Source organism: Fringilla coelebs (genome assembly GCF_963513975.1).
Source record: "Fringilla coelebs genome assembly, chromosome: 6".
Taxonomy (NCBI): Eukaryota; Metazoa; Chordata; class Aves; order Passeriformes; family Fringillidae; genus Fringilla; species Fringilla coelebs.
This window is the reverse complement of record NC_140034.1, coordinates 62,617,676-62,642,785: the sequence shown is the minus strand read 5'-3', so window position 1 is coordinate 62,642,785 and position 25,110 is coordinate 62,617,676. Positions and strand designations below refer to the sequence as shown.

General features: G+C 47.2%; 1 protein-coding gene across 1 annotated transcript in view; it reads left to right on the top strand.

The window, feature by feature from the left end:
- MICAL2 (microtubule associated monooxygenase, calponin and LIM domain containing 2) overlaps positions 1-24,722 on the top strand; it is a gene marked incomplete at its 3' end in the record, with an annotated part of 112,475 nt that extends 87,753 nt beyond the window's left edge. Inside the window, exons 27-36 of the mRNA XM_084208463.1 lie at positions 1,983-2,155; positions 2,957-3,031; positions 6,098-6,195; positions 7,912-9,214; positions 14,553-14,647; positions 16,111-16,203; positions 17,620-17,713; positions 22,939-23,038; positions 23,610-23,683; positions 24,538-24,722. Coding sequence (XP_084064589.1) covers positions 1,983-2,155; positions 2,957-3,031; positions 6,098-6,195; positions 7,912-9,214; positions 14,553-14,647; positions 16,111-16,203; positions 17,620-17,713; positions 22,939-23,038; positions 23,610-23,683; positions 24,538-24,722 — 2,290 coding nt within the window. The remainder of the gene's footprint in view (positions 1-1,982; positions 2,156-2,956; positions 3,032-6,097; positions 6,196-7,911; positions 9,215-14,552; positions 14,648-16,110; positions 16,204-17,619; positions 17,714-22,938; positions 23,039-23,609; positions 23,684-24,537) is intronic.
- Positions 24,723-25,110: the final 388 nt, after the last annotated feature.

The window sequence follows — 25,110 nt, the reverse complement described above, 5'->3', positions numbered from 1 at the left end:
GACACAGCTTTGCAGTTCAGGCTCTAGGTACTGTGAATGATGACCCCTTTCCAGCAGAGACGAGAAACCTCCTACTAGAGCACTTACCTCCTTGCTGGCCAAGGAAAACACATGTTTTGCTCTTTAAAACAGAAAGATATCAATCAATGCTCGTGGCAGGGCTTTTCTTTTCCTTTGGTGTGGCGCTCTGCCCGATCTCAGTGTGGTGTCTCTCCATCCCCACAGGGTCTCAGCTATCAAAGCCTTCATCTATTTATACTGTTACATATGTATGTCTATATCTGTCTGTATGGTTGACATTGCTTGCAAGTCAGCTCCACAAGTGTGTTTTAGCCTGACATTCAGGGCCCCTGTGGTTCAGCCTGCTGGGAGAGCAGTGCACCTGGAGAGGAGCTCGCTTCCCTGCTGCCCTGCCCGCCCTGGCCTCCCTGCCCTGCTGGTGGGAGCTGGGTGAGGCTGGGGGCCAGCACTGCTGGGTGCTACCCAAATGTGTGGCTTTGCACGGGCCTGCAGCCTCTCCTTTCCCTCTTCTTCCTCCTGGGCTGTGCCAGCAAAGCCCTGCTTCTTCTGCATGAGCAGGGAGCAGCGTTCTCCTGACACTGCTCACGGTGTCAGCCCCTCTGCTCTGGAGGCACAGCTATCAACCTCCACAGGAAATCCAACATTGGGTTGGCAGCGTTGTTGGCACGCAGGAGAGGCTGAGTGGGGTCCTGCTGCAGCCCTGAGTGGCTGCAGTGGGGATGCAGTCACATCAGAAGGGCTGATGGTGTCTGTTCCCTGCAGCCTGTGCTTCAGAGATGACAGAAATGGCCTGATGACTGAAAAAGGGACAATAATCACCTCAAAAGACACCTTTTGCACATTTGAAGGCTGCCTAGGTAGCTTCACTCACTCCTCTCTCTCTAGACTTATGCTTACAATTTCTCCAGCTCCTTGACTCAGCCTTGCTTGCTGGGCCTGTGGCTGTCCTCACGCCTCTCCTCCAGGCTCCTTTCTCCTCTTATTTTCCCAAATCTGCAGGAAAAATGTGAGGAGTGTGGGGTTTTGGCCCTTGTGCATTGTTTCCAGGCCAGTCCCAGCGCTGCAAATGCTGTTTCCCCCAGTTGATGCTGCTGCATGGACTTGGTCTGCCCCCGAGCCCCTCTCAGCAGCACTTGGATTCCAGGCTGTGGGTGCCAGTCCAGGCTCTGATGGGAATGGGGACAGCTTCAGCAAACCACAGGGCTGTCATAATGGTGGTGCAGGAAGGAGAAGGAGGACGTGAGCTTTGGCTGCCAGGCACCTCTTCCTCTGGAACACCCGCACTGCTGGGGCTTGTTGTACCTCCTGAAATGTCCCACTTCCATCCTGCCCTTGAGAAAAGCTCCAGTCACTTGATTTTAAAATTTTAAAGGTTTAATAGTAATAAAATGGTTATAAAAATTGTAATATAATTAGAGTGATAATAATTTGGACAATTCGGATTAGGACAATATGAGACAATAGAAACAAAGAGTTAGGGATGGTCTGGGTACCTCTTTCTGGGCAAAAGAAGCCCAAAAAAGGACCCACGTTAACAGAGGATGAACCCTTAAAAGCAACAGCCTGTTGCATATTCACACACCTCATACACGATGCATCAATTCCATTCAAACACAGGATTCTGTGTGGGCAGTGTCAGCTTCTTCCTCTGAATCCTGACAGCATCTTCAGGGCTGAGCAAGGCAGGAAGAAGTTTGTTTCTTCTGATAAGGGAGCAATAAATTCTCTTTCTCTCTCCTGTGGCTGCTATCTCACTGTGGGTCCTCTCTTTAACAAAAAAAAGTATCCTACACAGCATAGCTTCTATTTTAACACTATGTTATAACCTAAAACTATATTTAACACACTGCTCAAGAGAATTAACACAGCATCACTTTCTAACACAGCACATACAAAATTCACTTTAACACTTGCAGAAAGCCGACCATAAATCACGCGTTCTCCACCCCTTTTCCCCGCAGCTCTGAGCTGGAGCCCGATGTCCGTGGGGACTGCTGGGACTCGGAGGTGGGGACAGCCCAGCCCTCGCTGCCGGCGCCCCCCGCCTGCTCCAGCCCCATCCAGAGGTGGGCAGCGCTCATCAGGAGCCCCGCGGTGCCCGAGGGGAGCTCCAGAACGTCCAAAGTCGCCGATGGTAAGCAGTGTCCTGACCTGGGGGTGCTCCGGCAGCCTCTCTGAGGGTGTTAGGATGGTGTTAGGCAGTGCAGTGTCTGCAGCGCTGCCTGGGCAAGGGCGGGGCTGGGAATCACTAGGGAGCCCTGCTTGCGATAGTTTGGGGTTCTACAGGTTTTGGAGCCAGTGAAAGCGCAGGGAGGAAAGGATACAGCTAGCAGGGAGGTGGGGAGAGGTTTGGGAGCAGTCTGCCTTCAAATGGAAAGAAACTTTCCTGGAGCTGGTCGGAGCTGAAAGGTGTGCTAAAGGCAGCCAAAGACGGGGTTCTGCAGAAAATAAAAGGCTGCCAGCATTCGTTTCTTCCCATCTCCCACCACCCCCCCATCCATCTATGCATTTTTAATCCCAGCAGAAAAGAGGGGATTTTGTACATCAATTTAAATCCCCTCTTGGATAACGGAGCCCTTGTTCAAGGCAAAGAACAGCAGCTGACCCCAAAGCGTGCCCAGCATCCTGTTGCTCCCCGTTAAACCCCCCAAAGGGTTTTATCCCCTTTCTCCCCCTGTGAGGCTGCCCCATCCCTGGTGCTGAGGTGTTTGTCCTGCCACCATGCCCTGTGGGGTTGGGGTCAGGGTCAGGGAGGGCTCCCCCGCATCCCGGCGGGAGCGCGCTGCCCTCTCCCGGCTGCGGGCTGCTCGGGAAGGCGCCCCTGCCCCGGGAAATCGGGGCTCTGCTCCTCAGCTCCTCTGCTTTCCCCGCTCCGCCTCTGCTCTCTGGCTTGTGCTGCGTTTTCTGACCCCGCGTCCCTTCTGTTTCTGCCCAGCACTACAGAGAGCCAACAGTTTTCAGTCCACGGCGTTAAATAAGTATCAGAATTGGAGGAGAAAGATCCAAACGAGTGAGTAGAGCCTGAGAAGTGATTGTGTCTTCTATTCGTGCTGTTTTCCCTCCTTTCCTTTAGGATTTTTGTGGTCTTGAGTCACTGGTTTTGTGTTTTGAGTCACCAGTTGAGAAAACAGAGATCTAAAACACGCCAAATGCTTCTTTCCATTTTCTTACCCTCAAGAGATCAAACTCCCTTTCTGTGTGACTGTTTTCTGTGTAAGTGCACCCATCAGCACTTCAGCTCTCCAGGTGGGAACACACTCCTGTCCCAGAGCTGCAGATTTTGCCTCCAGCCTGCCTGCCCTGATTCCTTTGGATTGGTGGGACACTGGGTCTCACCTGGGGTCACACTCCTGGAGGTGCCTGTTCACACACTCCCACTGGTGCTGTCACCTCTTTTCTGTTGTGAAAACCCCCCCAGGCGATATTTCTGGGCTGCTGAAAGGGAGAAAGCCAGTCCCAAGAGGTGAGATGGTGAAAATAAGTGTTTGTGGCTCTTGTCCTCTGGCAGTTTCCCTTGGTTTGGGCTGAGCTGTCTCTCCCTGCGGAAGTCACACAGGAATGCAGTGACTTTGACAGAGATTGTGCTCTGTTCTCTCCTGAAGCAGTGTGGTCACCCCTCTCAGCTGAGGCTGCACAGGTATAACCTTCTCCTGGGCTGGGGTCCCCAGACAAGACTCCTGCTGTGTTTGGGTTCCCCCAGAGGGAGGGAGGAATGATGGATCTGACTCCACATTCTCAGAGGGCTAGTTCATTATTTTATGATCTATATTATATTAAAGGGTGCTGTACTAAACTACACTAAAGAAGACAGAAAGGATACAGCTGGGCTGGTGGCAGGCTGGGGTGTGAAACGTGGCTGTGCAGCAGCAGCAGGGTGGGATCTGTGCAGGGGACTGAGTGCCACGGGTTCTGGGCACAGAGACAGCAGGGTTTGGGAATGGTGGGGGCAGCTGCTCTTTAACCCTGCCCTGAGCTGCCCTCTGCAACGAGGAGCATTTCTGCTGCTGCCAAGCATCCCAGAGAAGTTCTGGCTCTGCTTCTGAAACAGGTAGGATCCCTGTGCCCAGGATGGGATCAGTGCTCAGGCAGAGGCATTTCAGCACCAGCTTTGAATGCACAGGAAAGCTTTGGGATTATCTGCAAGCCTCTGCGCTGTGGGATGCATTTTTATATCTCAGATGATGAGATAAGATGCATTTCCTCTCCCTGGCATCAAGTCAGGCGCAGGTGAGCACTGTCACTACCCACCCACAGTCCCCTGGAGGCCTCACAGGTGGGATAACTCAGCAAATCTCAGTAGAGATTTATTGTTTATTTATTTCCCCACCAAGCCCTGTGAAGCCTGTCCCTGGAGAGGAGCTGTGGCAGGCAGGATGGGGCTGCATGCCCTGGGATTCCCTGCACCAGGAGCCAGGAGGCTTTGCCCTCTCTGAGGGGCTGCCCCATGCCTGGGGTGGGGACACGGTGTCCTCCAAGGCTCCTGGCATCCCTGCCAGCCTTGGCTCTGCCGCTTGGGGCTGTAAAGCACGTGGGAATGGGCACAGACATCAGAGCCTGGCTCCACCAAAGGCTCGGACTTAAAGCCTCGCCTGAGCTGATCTCAGTTTTTAAAAGATCCGTCAATAATGATTCTTGATCCAGGTTTGTGTGTGGGGTGGGAAAGATTGTTAGGGAGGAAAGCAGAGAAGACTGGAGGGGCGTCACTCTTAATTCTGACTGATTTTCAGCTTGTTCTCGGCAAGGGCGTTACTTAAAGGTTTGCCGATTAATTTTTCCATCATTTTGTGAAAATCTTCCGTGTGTCTCGAGGGCTCTAGAGGGAGCTAAAAGCCTTTGAGAGGGAAGCAATGTGCTGCATGGGTCTGCCTGAAGCTCAAGTATGCTGTTAAAATGAGGTGTAAAGCACGGTCAGCATACACTGGGAGCAGAATAAAGGCTCTTTTTGCTCCCTGGAGGAAGACTGTAAGTCATCGTTTCTACATTTAATCCAATTTGATTAAAGGAATTCATATGATCATCAGTCACATGAAAAAAACCCCTGTCTCCTTTTCAGACATATTTCCCCAAACACATATGTTTCATAAACAGCACAGGGTAGGCAGCCAAGGAGAGGAAATCAGTGTCATGGCTCTATTGGCTGAAAGGCTCAGGGCAGGATATTACCTTTCAAAACCTCTAATCCCATCGCACGGCCACAGGGAACGCCGTGCTCCTGATTTATCTTGGGATTTGGGGCCAAGAAGATCATGATAGTGCCCTAGGGAGCTTTATTTAGACTTTTTTTTTTTTTTTAAATTTTTAAATCCTGTTTTGAAAGCAAAGCTGAAAATAGGGGTTCAGCCTCTTGGTGGGAATGGAACTGTTTTCCCTGTGGCATGTGGCTGTGGCTTTGTGTGGGTTTGGGAGTTAATAACTGGGCTGTAAACATGCTTGTCATGTTCTAGCTGGATATGATAATATATTGGATATGGGGTACTTTCTTTTGTCCAAAGATGATTTGTTATGTAAAATTCCCATCGGCACAGGCAGTGGAAAGCTCCCCTGCCTCCCTTCAGGTGCAAGTTGCCTCCTTTAGTAATTCATTTCCTTGCCTGATCCTAGCAGAGCCCCCATCGTGCTGCCTGTTGTCCTGGCTTGGGAGAATTCTTTTCTGTCCTCACTGCCTGCAGGTGGATGCATTTCCTATTTTGTCCTCATTCTGATGGACAGTCCTCTCAGAAGCCATCCATTCCCTCCACTTCTTGGAATCACCCAAAGTTCAAAAGTCACAGGTTGTTTTGGGTTGAAGGCCCTCTAAAGAGGTCTGGCTTTCCAGAGAGTTTCCTGGAACTCAAAAGCTGCTCCAGCCAAGAAGTGGAAGCAGTTCAGGTCCTGACCTGAAAATATCAACATGTGTTTGGCACGGCAGGCACACACATATGTGAGCCAGGCCACAAACTTCAACGTTGCAGGTCAGTCCTTCAGGTTTAACCCTGCCCAGGAGGCTGTTTCATCTTCTACTCTTCTTCCTCAATTGCAGGCTTCATTTTAGACAAAGCCAGCACCACTGGGAAGGTAACAGCTGTGTCTTTTGCAGGCTTTCCTCTGCTGTCCAGCAAGAAGCCTGGGCTACACGGGAAGGACGGCTCAGCCAGCTGCCAGGGCAGTGCTGCAGAGGAGCACTCCCAAATGCAGGTACAGAGGAGAATTGGGCAGAGAGGAAGGGCTGGGACTGCCCTTGGGCTGTGTCTGCTCTCAGCAGGCTGTCCCTGCTCCCAAACGCAGGTACAGAGGAGAATTGTGCACAGCAGAAGGGCTGGGACTGCCCTTGGGCTGTGTCTGCCCTCAGCAGGCTGTCCCTGCTCCTTTAAATAGTTTTGGTCCTCACAGTAACCCCTGAGGATGGAGTCAGGCTTGTGCTGTACAGAGGGAAGAGACTTGGATTTGATGTAGTCATTCCCAAATCAAGACTGGGGCCAAGGAGTTAGCCACCAATCTGTTGCATCGGTCATAAAATCACAGACTGCTTTGGGCTGGAAAAGGACTTCACATCTCCCACTGCTCAGGAGCATCTTCTGTGTCCTTCAGCACCTCAGATTTCCATGGTGTTTTCTGAAGGCTGTTTATTTTTAGGGTTTTTAGCATGAGGAAGGGTGGGTGTGCCAGGAGTGCAGGAGTCATGACTGCCCATCCTGAGCAGCACATCCCTGGAGCCAGGTGGAGCAGGGGCCAGCCCACATCCTCCATGCCCTGGAAGGCTGTCCTCACCCTTGGGTTAACCACGACTCAAATTACTTGGCCTCTGGGCCTGTGCTGGGGAGAAAATGAACTCTTGGTGGCTGAAATCCGGTGCAGGACAATGGGGCAGGAAGGGATGGTCCCAGGGGAGCGGCGCTGCCCGGCCACGGGCGGAGGGATCCACTCAGCCCCTGCCCCACCAGCACTGCCCACAGGCCCTGCCCTTACTCTGAACAGTAAGGATTAACAAGCTGTTCATTCGTTTATTGTGTTTTTTTTTTTTAATCCAAGATCCTGGCCAGTAACAGCTTTAGTCATGGAACAGGAGCGTGGAACAAAGCGCAATCACTGTTGCCTTACTGCTGCTGCTTCTGGGGAATGAAAAGTCAGGCAGATTAATGGCTTCACCCCTGTGAATTTGGGTATCTGGCACAGAAGTGGGAGCAAGAATTCAATCTTCACACCATCCATTGTCACATGGCACTGGTGATAAAATGTCTCCCTTCTCAGAAGGAAGGAAGAACTCTAGTTTTGTTCTGCTGGCCACATAAAGTGGGAGTTTATCCCTGTTGCCATCTTCAGCAGAAGATTTTGGTGCCTGGAGTAATGAATTTAAACCTTCACCAAAGGAAAAATAATCACCAGAGGGAACTAATTTAATTGTGTAAAACGACCCTTTTGCATTTTGCAATCTTTCCTGGGTCACTCCTTCCATTCCTACCGGCGCTCCATACACATGCAATACCAGAAAAACCTGTGGAGAGGATGGATAATGGTCTCTTTTGCTTGCTCAGAACTCTAAAGTGATGCAGCAGGAGAATGGAGCAGATCTGCTCTTGTCTGTTTTCCTGGAGATAGGACTGTTTCTTTCTAAAGAAAATATTAGAGGTAATTTATAAAGATATGACAGATTCTTAGCATGAATAACATTATTTTTAGACAATTAAATTTTCCAGTAGCATTAGATCTCCACTCCTAGAGAAATATTAGCCCTTTAGGGAGAAAAGCTTTTCTCACATGATCATCTACACATGTATTTGTGTATAAATTAAATATTATGTTCATTGCTATTATGCTGAGATTAAAATGGAGTAAAATATTTTATGAAATAGAAGCTACACAAAGCAGTGTTTTTGTATCCCTAAAATACTTTTTTTTAAATGCACTTCACAGCTGCCTTCTTACAAGGAGCCACCAGAAATTCCAAGAGGACACTTCAAACCCTGCAGCAGCCCAGTATTTCCAAGAAAAGAGAAAGCCAGGGAGATTCCTCAAGACACACACTGCTACGTTCCCCACTGTCCCTTTCAGAGCAGCACCAGGGGCTCTGCTGGGAGGGAGACCCTGGCTGCTGATTTTGATGAGCCTGAAGACACAGACAGTGACACTGGGACATGCTCAGCCTGGGGCTGGAAGGAAAAACCATGGAACTGCACCTCTGAACCAGAGCACTTCAACAGGAAGACAAAAGCACTGTCACCTCTGGACTGGAAAGAGAAAGATGGCAAAAATACCAGGCACCCAGAAGAAAAGCCTGAGCAAGGATTAAAAGAGGCACAACAGAGGCTGGGGCTTCGTGCTCAGCAGCCCTTGTGTGGCTCAGCCAGGACAGAGCCAGGGGGGAGCAGTGCAGGGTGGGGAAGGAACAGAGCCCCCTGGGCCCTGGAGAAAAAGGATGCTGGCTGCCCAAAAGAAGGGCTCAAACACTCTGCCTGTTCTGGGCCTCTCTTACTTGCAGGTGGTTCTCCACCAGCTTCACCAGTGGACACCAAGGGTGCTCTGAGGGCTGCAGACGTGGTTTCCAGGGAGCATGCAGCCCCCCAGCCCAAGTCCCCGCTGAGGCTGATCGCCAATGCTATCAAAAGGTCCCTTTGGGAGCCTCTGACCTCAGCTCCAGAAGGATCAAAGCAGGACTGGGACAGCAGAGCCAAAGCCTCTTCAGAACAAGCCTTCTTCAGCTTCCCCAGCACTCCCGGGTATTCCCTGAGCCAAAGGAACAGGAACAACAACAACACTCAGTCACAGCATCCTAAAATAAGGGAGTGGGCAGGAAAACATGTCGGAGATGGGAGCCCTCACTCAAATCAGTCTCGTCCTTCTGTGGGCTCAGAAGGGATCTCTCTAAGGGATGACAGGGAGGAGGTGTCCTTCACACCCCACAGGCCCTCCAAGACGGCCCAAATACCTCAGAAAGCAGCTTGCACTAGGATGGAGGAAGTGCCAGGACTCCTGGAAAAGTTTACCTTTGAAGACAGTCCTCTAGGGACTCCCACGGATGAAACATGTATCCCTAAGGAAAAGCCCCCTCTCCTTTCACCTGCAGGGCCCAGGGGCAGCCTGGGTGACTGTGCACAGAAAGGGTCACTCCTCAGCAGGCTGAGAGGCAGAGCTCATGGGAGGGAGCAGAATTCCTTGGTGTCACCTCTGCCTGCCACTAAGGACCATTCTCCACAGAGGCTGTGTTACCCTTTCACAGGTGAGGACCCCAGGGGAATTACTACATCATCATCATCATTATTATTATTATTATTATTATTATTATTATTATTATTATTATTATTATTATTATTATTATTACTACTACTACTGTTATCATCACTATTACTGTTATTATTGTGTAATAGCACTTCACCTTTGAAAGACCTGTGAGTGCCTGTGCAGGCACACATCCATGGTGTGCTGTGTTTAGTTTCTAGTTATTTTCTACATTTTTGTGGCTAAAGCTGAGGAGTTGCTACAGATTTAAAGGAGTGGAGTGGATTTGCAAGCAGAAGCAGCTTGCTGGACCAGAGTTTGGTTTGCTGCTCACTGTTGCTGGGTCAGGGAATTGCCCTCAAGATGTGGAAGGGGTGGCAAGGCAGAGTGGCATGCTGGGCAGAGCAGCTCCTGCAGTGACACTGAGCTGTGGAAGGGGGACCAGAGCAGGCTAGCAGAAGGACAAGCACCAAAACCTCCATTTTTTGCAGTGCAGAGTACATTCTTGCAGCAGCAAGAAGCTTTGCTGTGTTTGTGCTTCCTCAGCACGTGTCTCCCCAGCTCTGCTGTCAGAGGGACCACGCTGTGGACATGCTTTTGGGAGCTCTGCAGTGTCATTGATATCCCCTTGTTGTTCAATTTGAGAGGAGAGAGCACCTTGCTGACCTCCTCTGACCCGTTTGTGAGTCTATCTGGGCAGTGATTAAAAGGCATCAATTTTCTTGTTTGCTTGCTAGAGCAAGGTCAGTGTTAAAACTGCAGACAAGTCCAAGGAATATTGATGCCAGACCAAGAGCAGTCTGAGTGATCTGAGCAGAGGCTCAGGAAGAATTAAGTGCAGCACAGATTCAGGTGTGAAATATGAGGCATGAAAGCTGCACCCACCTGTGATCCATCCTCCCACTGCAGAAAGTCTCAGTTATTTAACTAAATAACTGGCCTATCAACTAAACAACCTGAATTTGGTCACCACACCTGTTTGTCTCTTGCTTTATGAACTGCAAGCCAGGCTGTAACCCCAGAATCGCTGCTGTGCCTCGGCAATAAAAGCTGGGTGTGGAACGTGAAGTCACTGAAACGTTCCCAGCTGCCAGATCCTTTTGCATCCTTTCTGCCTCAGAGCTGCCACGCTCTGTGAGAAGGATCCAGTACACAAGGCACTTGATCTGGAGCTCGTTACAACTGGGAGAATAACTCCTGCTCTCGCTCCTTGGAGCATCCTTTACCCAACAACTCACAAACCAGGCGTTCCCGTTGAGCCAGAGGATGCTGAGGACGGCAGTGAAGCCCCAGAGAGTTGCTAGGTCAGACATCTCCCTGTGTTCTTAAATGGGAAGCCTTTTCAGAGTCTGTACCTCATCAGTGCCCAGCAAGTAAGCCAACCTGACTTGCTCTTAACTAAATGCATTGCAGTAATTGGTCTGTTGGGCTCACACTGAAATGGGAAAAGTTCTTGCAAGTTTGAATAATGCTAAACTTGATTTATGCTGAAAATACTTTGAAATAACATGCTGGTGTAACGTGTTGGATTCCTCTGCTGTACAAGCCAGAGGTGAAATTATTAAATTATTACAGTTATTGAATATAGGCAATGCCAAGTCTGTTTAGAAAAAAGAGAAAATGAAGCTCTAATCTAGTCATTTGCCCAGTAATCTGTTATCTTCAATGTTTCAACATTGTAGCTCTCTAAAGTTTTTTAAACATTCCTATTTGAGTAAACCTACATATAGTAAAACTGGAAAAGAGCTGAGTCCTGTTTGACTCTCAGAAATGGCATTTCTGTCTCACACAGACAATTGCCCAGGCTTGGCAAACTTTAGCCATGAAGTGCTGACAAGCTTTAGCACACACTTCTTGTTATTATTTTCCTCTCTTGAAATTTACAATGAATTTCAGAAAATCTCTTTAAAGGAAAAAAGTACTCCCAGCACCTTGCAGGAGCCCATTTGGTGAGACTCCTTCTGATACTGCTCTTTGCTCTTTGCAGTAGGGCTTTCCTGTCCTGTTTGGGGCCAAACTTGCAGGTATGGCAGGTATGGCATTGCACTGGTGTTTTCTCCCTCAGGGGCTTGTGGATCCAGAGAATGAGCTGGGGGATGAAAGTCCGTGGGCTTGAGCCACGCTGGACTTCCCAAGTGCTGTTCCAGGTTTTTGATTTACTGCACACATGTCTTCAAGGCTTTTGTCCTCTGATGCTTCCTGTGTGTTCCAAGCTTCAGGAAAACTCCCCCCAAAAAACTGATCAATAAAATTGTTCCATCACATGGCTAACTGTTCTCTCCTAGGTCTACTTGACCTTTTGAAATTCAAAAAAATGCCAAAGTGCCATGTTAATTACTGATACTTTAAGCAGGATAGCCCATTCAGCAGATGAGAAAATTTAACGTGCCGTGAACTCTCCTTGCTGGTTTTGTGCTCGCTCAGACTGGGGAGGGATTGCCTGCAAATGTTTCGGGTTCCCAGTACTGCATTGTTGGGTCCCAGAAGGTCTGTGTGTTTGCAGTGCTTTGCTCAGTGAGGACACTGCTTTTGCACTGATTTTGTGTTTTAGAAGGGGAGCTGAGGCACCAGGAAATTAATTACGTGCATAAGACCACATGAGAAGTCTGTGGAGAAGCAGGGATGTGAAACCAAACAGCCAAGTCCTCTCTTTCTGCTGGCCATTCTTCTGGGCTCCTACTGGCCATTCTTTCCATTTCCTACCAGCTTCCATCTCATTTTGGACACCAGTGCCCCAGGAGATAGGTGTGACTTTATCTCTCTCTTTTGTAAAACACCGAAGTTCTTACAGTGGTCAGGATTAATCCCAGACTTCACAAAAATATGTGATCTTGGACAGCTGTGGAGAAACTGCATCACACAAAGACAGCCCAGGAGGGACAGGGCAGTGAGCTGTGACAGGCAGATTGACACCAGGGCTGGGTTTCCCCCAGGAATCTCCAGGACAGTCAGAAGGGCTCCCACATCTAACACAGGGGATCACCAGCTCAGGAGCCTCTTCGTGTCACGCCTCCCTCGCTTTCCAGAGGAGGTTTCCTGGGAAAATGAGTGCCCTGGATGTTCATGTTCCCAAAAGCATTGCACTTCCATCTGAGGGCTTGTTCCATGGGGAGGGAAAGCTCTGGTGTGACATGTGCTGATCTGGAAATGAGGGAGATGCTCCAGTACTCAGGAAATAAGAAATATGTAATAAATAACTCCCAGTCTGAAGGAATGGGATGCCTGGAAAGTGAAAACCCAAGTCTAGAAGACTTGAGTTTAATATCTGGAAAAGAACCTACTTTTTTGAGATCAGTTCTGCAGCAGCTCAACCTTTAGGCTTGTCATATTTGGAGGCAAATTATTATCACCTAACTTTAGTACTGCCGTTCTAATTTTCAGATTTAAATGACTCAGTAAAGTCCCTAAGTTTGAACATTGTTATGTTTGTTCTGTCCAAATTCTCACAGCTGTTGGCTGAGTTCTGCCTATCCCACCCTGTTTGCTTGGAGGGGTTTTTTGGGTCTTGGTTTGGGTTTTTTTGTCGTTTGTTTATCTTATTGTATGGAGCAGGCTGCTTCTCCTCCAGACCTTGTAAGGCTTCCTAAATTATTGATATCACCCGGAGGGGAGGACAGAGGGAGCACTTGCTCATTCCCAGCAGAGCTGAGAGAAGAAGGGGGAGTGTGTGATCGCTCATGTTTCCTGCCCGGCCAGGCTGCAAGGTCTGCCCTCTGCACATGGTGGAATTTGATTTCTCTGGTGGCCTGACCAGGGGGCAGATATTGGGTACCACGGGGCAGTCACTCAAAGTTCTGTTTGCCCAGGGTAGGGAGAGTGTGCCCAGGAAAAGCAGCAGTGGCTGATGCTCCCCAGCTGGGAAGGGCTGTGCCTGCCTGACCCTGCTGAGCACAGGGCAGTGCTGGGCGTGCAGGGCATGGGCAGGGTGGCAGCGCTGGGACCTCAGGTGCCAAGCAGGAGCTGTGTCCCTCTCCAAGCTCTGCCAGGCAGGGAGCTGTGGGCTGGCAGCCTGGGCAGGACCTGTGGGTCCCCGAGGAGCTGCACCCCAAAAAGGGTGGCAGCACCCCGGTCTGCTCCAGTGAGCGCTCTGAGCTCGCAGCCTCGCCGAGCACAAGGACTGGGTGCTTCTAACACTGAGATCACTGGGAAAAAAATATCAGAATTTCTGCCTCAGATTACTTGGATTTGCTTTTATTGCTCTGCTGTCTGGGATGAACACGTTTCATGGGTCCTGAGTTCACATTAGGGCTGGAGGCAAAAGTTCTGCTTCAGCCTGGGACCCAGAGCAAGGCAAAGAAGAAACATCTACACTGGGAGAAGGGGGGGTTTAATCGGAATACACCTAGAGAGCCAACTGTTGCCTTGTAGATACAAAGAAAAACTAACAGTGTTAGCTTTAAATTATGTACATTTCCAAGACGCCCAGCTGTTAATCATTAACCCTGTAGCAGGTTGAAGCGTAGAGACAGATGTTCCAAAAGAGGTTCTATTTTCTGAATTAAAGAGAATGAAGCTACACATTAGGCAAATTAAGAAGAAATTCAAATATTTACACCCAGTTGAAACAAGATGCTGGAAAAACAGGCATGATAAAATTGCTGCAATTAAATGTAATTTAATTTATAATTCTGAAAGCGTGTTTCTTCCAAAGGCAGACTTGGAGTTTTCCTTATGGAGTGTATTGTTGTGATGTACAGATTTTCCTGACTTCTTATGGCATTTTAATCAACAGCCCAACGATGTGATAATATTCCTAAAGCAGAAGAAGAAGTGACATTTGTTTAGACGTAATTAATGAAATATTTATGTTGCATGAGGCTGTGTGATAAAGCCCCGTTCTCTTAGTCCATTTGCTTCTGATTACATTTGTGATTTTTTTATATGACCAGACATTCTGACGCCAACTATTTTACACTGAGCAGATGTCATGTAGTAAAAATGGGTGCCAGATGCTACAAGCCACATAAGGGTAATTTGTTTAAGAGCTGGCTCAGACTTTGTGCATTCAATTACACTGTATGGTGAGCCTTGTACAATCATTTGGGTAATATGGCTAACTTCAGATATACATTTTAATGAATGTTGAGTGCATTCAGAACAGCGTGCTGCATGCAGGGGGCTCAAGGAATTAATTTATTTGTTTGTACTACCTAGAAAAAAATAAAATATATGGCCAGAGAGTTTGTGACAGGGATAAAAAAATTTAATTAGTGCCGTCAGCTGAATTTCCCAATTGCTCTAGGTGCTGCTGATTAGAACTCAGGGCAGGTGCAAAGTGTCTGTTTAAGTTAAAGAACAGTATTTTTTGCTTCACTGAGCATTTTGTTATTGTGTTTTAGGATATGAACACATACCTGTCAGAAAACAAGCTACTGAGTATTCTACTTCATCCTCTGAGGAAGAATTTGAATCCAAGCCTTCATTAACACACAAGGTAATTTGAGTTGGAAACAGAAAGGTATTTCCTTAGTTGGGGCTGTATTTAAAATTCACCATATGATTTTAAACTAAAACACACAGCAATTCCTCAGAGCTGGGATCAGAACATAGGAGGTCACAGAGAGAAAATACACTAAGACAGATGAACATCAACATTTCTTTTACCTCTTTGGACCTTTAATTTCCCCTGCTTATACCAGCAGGGGAAGAGGAGGTCTTCATCTGACAAACAGAAATGTTTCACCGAAACTGCTTTGAGGCTGGGTCTTACGTGGCCTTATTAAATAGCCCAACAAGCAAACTATTGAAAAAAATAAACCAAACAGATGCAGATTTCCTTGGGGGGAATGCAGATTCATTTGAGAAGTGCTGCAGGCAGGGTGCCTGGAAAACACTCTGTTTGTGGCTCACACACTTGTGCTGGGTAGGATGAAGTCACACCAGGCCCTGTACCCCAAAAGGGCTGACAGCAGGAGCTGGGGGGCTGCAGCACCCTGAACCCTCCACACCCAGCTCTGAGGTGAGGAAACACAGCTTTCCTTGTCTGAACAGCTCATCAGAAATGGGTCACAGCTCTGTCCTGTGCAGAATATCAGTAAATGTGATTTACAGGAGGAGGGGGCCCTTTGATTTGCTGCCTTTGGGGGTGGGGGGAAGAGGAAGGAAAGCAAAGTACTGAAAAAGACTGAAAAATATGAAAGCCAAGCGGGACTTTGAATGGAAAAAGGGGAGCCAAAGCACAGCAATGTGTGGCAGCACTTGTCCCCAGTGGCTCTGTGTCAGGATGTGCTGGGATGGCAGGATTCTTCATTCATCTTTCCCGTTACAGGACAGACAATCTGCAGTACAATAATGTTATGGTGAATTTAAAAAGGTTTTTTGAAGCAATTCAGGACAGCTTGGGTCAAAGGCAAGGTGGAGAAGTGGCAGGTGATTCCCTGGCAGGTGAATGAATACCTGCCCAGCCCTGCAGCGTGTGCTGGCCTCATCTCCCAACAGCAGCAGCAGGTGCCCTGGGCAAAAGCAAAAAACTCTGTAATGCAGCCCAGAAATGGTATTAGGGGAGGTTTCATAGGGCTTCAAGTAGTGTGCCAGGATGTGAATTATGGCAATGGAAATGGGCTGAATTGCCTTAAACTGCTGCTTTCCCCAGCCTCTGCATTGCCCTGTACAGTGGGATGCTGTACCCAGTCAGCTTGGTGATTTGGAAATGTTTTAGTGGCACCCACCTAGGGCTGCCTTGGGAGCTTCAGAGCCAGCACAGCCAATGCATGTAAATGCTCCTGGATGGCTGTGGGGCAGCCTGCAGCAGCTCACTCTGCCCTGGGCAGGGCATGGGCTCAGACTGTCCCCAGGGCTCAGTCCCACGGCTCCGTGGTTCTGGGGAGCTCTGAGGAAAGCTGCAGTGGCAGACCTGTGCTCTGATTGCCTTTTTCTTTCCCTCTGTGTCTTTCATAGGCAAAAAGGACTCTCAGGAAGAGAAGGAAGCTGGAGAAGGAGACAAAGCAGTTGATGAAACAAGAGGAGCTGAAGAGGCTGCACAAAGCGCAGGTGAAAATGGAGCTTGCAGGGTCCCCTTCGTCTCCCAGGAGTGATTCCCGAGGATGGGGGTACCCAAAAGGGGCTCTGCACCTCCCCTCACTCCTCAGCAGGGCTCACTGCCCTCTGTGCTGAAATCCCCAGCCAGCAGCAGCAGGGAGGTGCCTGTGCCAGGGCCCTGCATCTCTCTGGGGACAAACCCACCTCGGTCCCTGGAGATCATCGCAATTGCCATCATAATTTTGTAAATGTGCATGGAGAACAAGAGGGAATGGTGGCTGGCAAAAAGGGAAGGGAACTGAAGAGGGAAAGAGCTAGAAAGGGGAAATAACATCTACCCTGTAGAATGTAAGAAACTCAGCCATTACCTCTGTGCATTACAGGAGGATACAAAAATACAGTGATGGCTTTTGTTCTCTCCCTGCTGCAACAACGAAAGGGAATCATCTTTTCCCCTTAATGACAGAAAGCCACTTCATTTTATACAGGCCCTGCTATTCAGAAAATGCTCGGAAAGCTCTGGACTCTACCCATGTGTGATTATTTCCAATTACAGTTTAAGATTTGTACATGCACTTCTGCACAATTTGATCTCAGATGCATCCTGCTCAATGCATGGGAAGAGAAGCTATGTTTTAGTTTTTTATCTGAGATTTGTAAATTATCTCCAGGTAACAGTAGATGCATATGTGACTATTCTTGTTTTAATGCTCTGTGGAGCCAATGAAGTCCAAACTTTTGGAATGCTCTTTCGTGTTTGTTAGGCTGTTGCTGAGGGCTTGGCTTGGAATGCCCTGACACAGCCTGAAATGGGAACTTCTGAGCATCTGTCTTTGGCATCTCAACCTTTTAAGGTGTTCCATGCTTTTCATCCCCACCACACTTCTGAAAGTCTTATTTCAAAGGGAATGGACAATGGATGTAGAAATCCTTCCTGAAGTGCCACTGAATTGTCACAGCTATTAGACCCTTTTCTATCTGGGTCAAAAGCTGGTGAAATATGAAAGCAAACCAGACAAAATCCCTTGGACAATAAAATAGCAAGCAGAGCTTTCCAGCTGTGAGCCTTCCCTATTTATATGAGCTTTACTAATGTAATATCTCAGAATATATGTCTCTGAATATGAAAGTATTGACTTTTTACACCTCATGAGACACAGAAACATTACTATCTCTTTTTTTACAACGGGAGAGCTAAAACTCAGAAAGAACTGAGGTTCTTTTGGTGCCTGTGATTCTTACATAAAATGGTGATAGACACCTAGTGGCACATTTAAATTCCTTAGGTGCCTGGTACACTCAATGAGCTGGCAAGAGCCACGACTCCTCTGAGACCTTTCCAAGCTGTTTCTCTGAGAACTGAGACCATCTTTTGTCTCTGAATTTTGAAGTTCTGTCTGTAGCTTTTCTATCATTGCATTTCTGCAGGCAATCCAGCGCCAGCTAGAAGAACTGGAGGAAAGACAAAGAACTTTGGAGATTTTTGGTGTCAAACTGGAGAGAGAACTAAGAGGAGAAGCAGGTACACAAAGCAGTTTGCTTGTTTAGTGGTGGGATTTTTAACCTGTTCCAAAGCAGAGGGTTTCAATGGTTGTCATGGAAATAGTTTGGTGCAAAATCTGAAAAGGAGCAATAACTGGCAGGACAAAAATTATTGATAAACATTTTCTCAAACTCTCTATTAGCTCAAGCACCTTTACATGGGATGCTTTATATTTTCTGTTGGTTATCACAGATTTGGAATTAATGACCGTGCTATTTAACGTGAATTTACATTTCCCCCAACACCACCCCTACACGCACTTTTTTTTTAAATTTTTAATTTAAGTTCCATCCTGAGCTTCATTTCATCTTGTGGAGGGGACCAGTGAGGTTTGCAGGAGCTGTACCCAGTTACCAAGCCAGCAGCAGCCCGTGCCTGGTAACGGAGTCCTTAATGCCGTTCCTGGCGTGTGAAATGCCATTCCTGTGATTAGAGCCAGGGGCTGTGCTATAGCAACAGCAGCCTGCAGCACACACAGACCCCAGGAGCACAGCTTTCCCAGGGGGCAGGGGTGACAGCACAGCTTTCCCAGTGGGCAGGGGTAACAGCACAGCTTTCCCTGGGGGCACTGGTGACAGGGCTGTCCCCTGGCCCCAGCCAGAGGCACGGCTCCCCTCACCTGCCCTGCCCAGCTCCCAGGGGGTGAAGCAGAGGGACAGGGACCCCAGGGGCTCCTGCCAGGCTCAGAATGGGGCTGGGAGTGTGAACCATGCCTGTGAGGGGTTCACAGGGGCCCCTGTGCTGGAGGGACTGAGAGCCTGAACGCAAACGTGTCTTCACTTGCCTCCGCTTTAGGAAACTGAGCCTCGTGTGTTCCTGACAGGCAGTTGCACAACATGGAAAACCCAGATATGTTTTGGCACCTGCTCTTGTTGTTGTCTTCACCAGGCAATCCAGTCCAACCCCTCCGTGCTGGCCTTTTTAATGCCATATTTCATAGCAGCTCCCACCCCTATTCTGACACTGCACTAATCAGTTCAGCAAGACAGCATTTGCCCAGCCTTTCATATTTATTAACTAATTTCCTAGAATTTACCAATCAGCCTATTCCAAACTTTATTTTAAAATTTATCATCTCTTTTTCTTAAATGAAATCATAACCCTTTATGAAACAGCACCCCCTTTACTGCCCGTGAGAAAGTCTGCTAAAAAGGCTGTGAGAATTTAGACTCGGCTTTTTTCTTCTGATTCATATAAAGGTGGTTGTTTTTTGTAAACCTCAAAAATACAGAGGGATGAGAAGCTTCTAGCTCTCGGGATAGACACTGAATACCAGGATAAATGGCCTAGAGCCACTTCTTGTTGTTGCTGTTTTGACAATCGCATTTCCTGAAGAAGGCTGCCTGCCAAGAGATCGATGCTTCTCATTCTCTTACCATCCCTGGTAATTGGATTGCCCTCATTAAGGTGAAAGTACTGTTTTTTTCTCCCTGTTGATTGTTTGTGTGTAGGTGGCCAGTTACAAATAGGGCAGATACTGAAATGTAGGATGTTACTGTCTCTCAATAACTCTTCTGGGGCAGAGGCACGAAGCCACGAGCTCCCCAGACAAAACGTGAGTGCTTTGTTGCTCACAATAACATATGTGTAATGATGCAGGAACTGGTGAGTTTGAGCTTCCTAAAAATAATGAGCATTACTTTTTAATGAATGACCAGCGTTTATTAGGTTAAGTTGTATTTAAGCAGGTCTGAGCTTATGCAATTCAAGTGATTTAATAGGTATTATTAAGGTAATTAGAAAACGATCACAGTTCAGCAATAATATTGAGCTGCGAAGGTTGTGAATAACCAAATTTAGAGGCAGGCCTGCAAACACCAGTTTTCAGTGACATTTACGCAACTCTCCTCTAATAATTCTGTAAGCCTGGGATGAATGGCCTCTTTGTTAGGGGGAGTTATTCATTAGCTCCTCAGCTGAATTAGGAGAGAACATGCGTGGGTGCGAAACAACTGCCATGAAGACCGATGAGCAAAATGAGGTTTTGATGATCTTGTAATTGTAGTGACAATAATTCATGCGTTAGGGGAAAAACCACAAACCCCCCAGAAAACACCCCCAAAAAATGAGAAGAAATAATATCAGTCCTATGAATAATTTTTCATGCTCGCTATTTCCTTTACTCTGCCTCAAAATACCAAATAATAAATCGCTGATGCACCATTGCTTTGTTTTCCACTGACATTTGTGAAGGCTTATGGAGAGCTTCTGCCTACAAGAAAACACAGAAATAAAAATCTCAAAACACGTTTCCCACTAAAATTAGCGTAAGGGCTCAGCTGACTAAACAAGTCATGAGCAGTGATGGTAGAGAAGAAAACCTACGTTGAGAGAACATTAGGAAATGTCTCCATGCTTTGGAAGGTGAATAAATATCTGCACATGTTGTAGCTGGTTTTTGATTTCACAAAAAACATACCCGAGGTGTCTCGGAATTTTCAACAGAGTCAAAAGAAATCAGGTGCCAGCCTGTAGAAATAAGGAATATGAGGTTTAACTGTACCCAAAAAGGCAAACTGGCCAAGGGCCCTTTGCTGTGTGGTGACTGTAAGAAGGGGCAGTGAAGCACCAATCTGAGCAGGTTCAGGTTTTGAGAGGAGCGTTCAGGAAATACTCCTCCACAGCCGATACAATTCCCTCAAAAGTGATGAAAATGGAAATACCTGTGATGTAATTAGAAGAAAGTCTGACTTGCAAATGGCTCTCAGTCAGAGGAGACTCAGGTAAAAAAGGAGGACAGGTTTGCTTTAGCAGTGCTGCAGGGAAAAGCCAACATGGCTCACAAAACAAACCCACAAACTGTTTTCCCTCTAACCTGTTAAAAAAATCTGTCAAACTGCACCATCCAAAAGGCTTCTTTGGTTTGTTCTGCCCTTGGAAGACATCAAGCACTCCATCAGACTTAGATAAGTATTAACATTCCTAGTAACAAACATTTGAAAAGCTCAGGGAAAAAATGCCGCTGGGAACACGCAGGGGGCATTCTGTGGGATGGAGGAGGAGGCAAAACAAGGGCTGCTTTTATTTCATCTTTTTGTGGATTTTATGAAAATGAATGTGTTTTTGCAAAGTGCATTATCTTTGCTTACCTCAGTCAACCTACAATACACAGTCTTTTATTAGAGACACAGAGTTTTTAAAGTGTAAAGGGGAAAGGTTAAAAGAAGGAATATTTTTGCCTAAACAAGGAAACAATGAAAACGGAACAGGAACCTTTTGTGTCTGTGCTGCACTTATGCAGAACAGCAATTGCAGTGTTTTTACTGACAGTAAAATAGATCAAATGTTGATGATGCCACCATTTCTTATGGTGGAGTTCAAAGATCTAAGGCTCTGAATACTAATGCTGCATCCCTGAATGGATTGGTGAGAAACTGGCATGTTCCAGCAAGGAGCACTCCTGCAGTCACTCTGGGAACACACTCTCTATCCCCACTTGCTGACCTGGGAGATCCCACAGGAACACATCCGTTACTGCCAAGTTTTAATGGAATCAGGCAGGAATTGAAGAGAGGTTGCTCTGCCTTCTCCTACTTTTATCCTCCTGTTAGATGGTAATTTCCAGTTGGGGTCAGGTCCTGAGGACAGCTGTAGACTGCACCCTGCCAGCCTGACTGCTGTCCTTGCTGTGGGGGCCCAGGTCACTCCTGCAGTGTCTGGTGAAGGCATGCAGAGGGGCTGGTGATCCCAAACACCCAGCAATTCCCCTTGCCTTAGGCTAAAGGGCTTCACTGGGTGATATTTTTGCTGCCCCAGGGAGGTGGGCTTTAAACTGCTGCTTTGGAGTGGAGTCAAACCCTGGCTCTGACCTTAGAGTGAGGGGCAGCTCACTAAGGTCAGCTGTAGAGACAAGAGGGTAACTTGTTGAAGCACATTTCAAAATGCCAACAGGAAGGCATCAGGAACACTGCTGAACTGCCCAGGACTCTGGCTGTCTCTCCCCTTGGTATCCAGTTTAATGATACTCATGTAATTGGTGGCTCTGGAGCTTTAACCAGAGACCTTTCAGGTCAAGTTTCAGTGCTCTCAGTCATATAAAATAAAGGTGCAGTCCCTCTTAAAGTAGAAGAAATCATATAAGCTTCCATCCACAGAAAACAGCCAGGCTGGTTTTATGGTAGGGATTTTATTCTTGGTTATCTAGCACTGTGACTCAGTAAGGACCTGCTGGCAGTACTCCTTTTTCTTCATCCTAAATCTGGCTATTAAATCTTCCATGTGTGGTGGGGAGTGCAAGTACCATGGGCTGGCTGTTGGCTTTATGCCTCTGAAGGTGCCAGTGTGTCACTGGACTGTGGCCTCAGCCTGCAGTAGTGTAAGATATTTGCCTCCTAGGAGTGATCACCATTTTGTGGCAGCAGCAGGAAGGGGCAGAACAGATGTGGGAGGTGTGCTGGCAGTGCCATCGGCGTTGCTGTAATTCTGCATCGAAGGGAGATGAAAAAATGAATGGAAAATGTGAAGTCATGAGGATGTGAAAAAGGACAGCAAGGAAAAGAAATACATTTGTGTTCTGACTTGCCATTTGGAAACACCCAGGGGTTCTTCATTGCCAAAGCGTTTTGCACAGATGGTATTTTAGGAGAGTAAAGGTCCTTACCTGATGAAAGAGATCCACCCTTTTCTTCAGCAAGCTGTGAGCTCTTTGGGAGAAAGGCTGGCTACCAGTGATGCCCTGGCCCAAAGTATTCTCATAGATTTGTCATTCAAAGCAGATGAGGATTTAGAGGCCAGCTGAGAAGTGAGGGGAAATTTTTAGAGGATTTGGTGGTGTGTCTGATGCCCACTGGAAGCAGGGATTAAGCTGCTACTTACCTGTGTGTGCATCCTGAAGGCTGATGGTGTTAATGGAATATCCACTTAGGCACAGTTCAGCTCTGAAGCCCAGTTTCAAAAGAGACACTGCCTTATCAAAGGCAGAGCCAAGAGACAGAAATAGTGCCTAATACGTTATTATTTGAAACTAAAACCTTTAGAACAAAAGTGTTTTAAAATCCAATGCATCTTTAGCTGCAATAAGCCACAACTCTCAACCAAAAATAGACAAAAATGTCATACCTGTTGTACCCAGGCATGACTGAGGTAAGTCACATGCACCAAAACCATCTAGGCTTACACAGGAGGACTATTGAAGGAGAACTTAGTTGGCAAAAGCATTGGAAAGAAAGCTGGTGAAGCGCACTGAAGTCTCCTATTTCCCACAGATTCAGGCACAAAGGATGAAAATCAGATGCTACATGAATGGTTTGAGCTGGTCATGGAGAAGAATAAATTAATGCGCTATGAGTCTGAGCTCCTGATCATGTAAGTAAGAACAAGCATTAGTAATAAAGATGGGAGGGGAGAGGGGGGGGAGGTACCCACAACTCACAGTACACCTGAACACCTTCCTGTGTGCTGTATTTGAGAGAGCTGAGGAACAAAAGCCAGAGTAGCTACAGCCTGTTCTGAACAGAGATTTGCAGCTGAGGCCTCCTCATCCTCATTCCCTCTCACAGTGGCTCAAAATTTCAGTTCTGGATGACACTCTGAACCACCATGGCACAGAGATGCTCTGCCTTCACATAATGTGGGTCTAATGAGCACCTTCTCCTGGGAAGAATTACAGTGTGAGTGCCACCAGCAATGCACAGGTGGTTCAAAGCCTTAAGCATTGCTGGGTATGGGGGAGTTTAACCCCATACATAAAATCATGTGAAGGGTGGCAGTGGTACTCCTGGAGCTGCTCTGGAGATGCTGGCACAGGCAAACCTTTTAGCTTTGGCAGCCCACGAGGAGAAAATACCAGATAAACAGAACACAGAATCTCAGAATTGAAATCATGTTAACATACTGAAAAAAGCTGCTTCTTTAACATACTTTTTGCTGCACTCAGAGCCCAAGAGCTAGAACTGGAGGACCACCAAAGCAGGCTGGAACAAAAGCTGAGAGAGAAAATGGCCATTGATGGTAAGTGAAAGGGGACAGGGTGCTGCAGCCCACAGGGACAGACTGTGCCAACCCTGTTTGCTCCAAAGAGAACCAGGGTGGCTGAGGCTCCTGTGCTCCCTCTGAGCAGCACAGCTCAGCCAGCAAAATGTGAGATCTTCTCATCTGGCCCTGGTGAAGACAGCTGAGCTGCCCAGTTCTCTACCCTGAACTGGAGGGGAAGCACTGCAGGGGTAATTACACTAATTGTGCTCTCCAGGCAGCAATGTCCAGCTGGTGATGGACAGCTATGGAAAGTAACTTCAGTCACCTAAGCAGGAGAGGTTGTCTGCTATTATGCAGCCTTGCTTGTTGCCACAGTGCTTTGGGATTACAGCTTGGGTTTGTCCTTTCATTTGGGATTTGAAAAGCAGCATGGGGAGGAGCAAAGCAGGGAGAAGAGTGGTTCCCTAGCACGGAGTACCCCAAAATATCCTGTTGTGTTCTAGGCCTGTGGATTGCAAGTGATGGCAGTTTTCAGTACATTTTCTGAAAAATGCTTTCTATTTCCTTACCGGTACTACATTTCATGTTGGGATTTTTACCTCATAAGCTAAATTTAAACTACAGCTTAATTGCTTCTATAATTAAGTAGTGCTTTTCCTATCCCTTCCAGTCTAAATTTTGTACCAGGTCTACTCTAGACCCTAGGAATCCTGATGATCAACTTCAAATGGCCCAAATCCAGGAGAAAATTTCCCTGAACTGTAACTTTAACAATACTAACTGCCATTGACTACATTTGTCATTGATGATAATGTTAATTCAAACTGTGCACTAACAGTTAAAATGCAAACAGTGATCTGGTTCTTGACCTCTTTTTTGTGACCTTTTAGACAGCCTTAAAGATGAGATGGATCTGAACGAGGAGGATGAAATTTTTACCGAGATGATGAAAGTGGTTGAAGAAAGGGACAGACTCGTAAGTGCCTTGGAAGAGCAGAGAGTGAAAGAAAGAGCAGAAGACCAACACTTGGAAAGCCTTGTTTTATCTACAGGTTATCAGCTGAGCAGGATTTAAACAGCCACATGCAAATAAACATCCTTTCAGCAGTATTCCCCATCACGGAGATACACTCTTCTGGAAAATGAAGGAATTCAAATTTTAAATCAACTTATTTGGAAAGCACATCATTTTGTTATCAAAAGCTTTAAAGCAGGTCTTTTGCTTAGACCAGAGCCAGGCATTTCACTGTCAGCTCAAAGGATCACTGGGATACAGATTTGGACTGAATGTGCCTGTCTGACAGGCACCAGGGGCTGTGAAAGGGAAATCAGAGCTCCATTATTCTCTTGGAATTTCATTTTAATGCTGAGAGTAGAGTTTCTGAGGAACATGATGACATCATTTAGTATTTCTGAGACAGCCTTACTTTCCATCTGTTTGTCTGAATCTCTGTGTGGCTTTG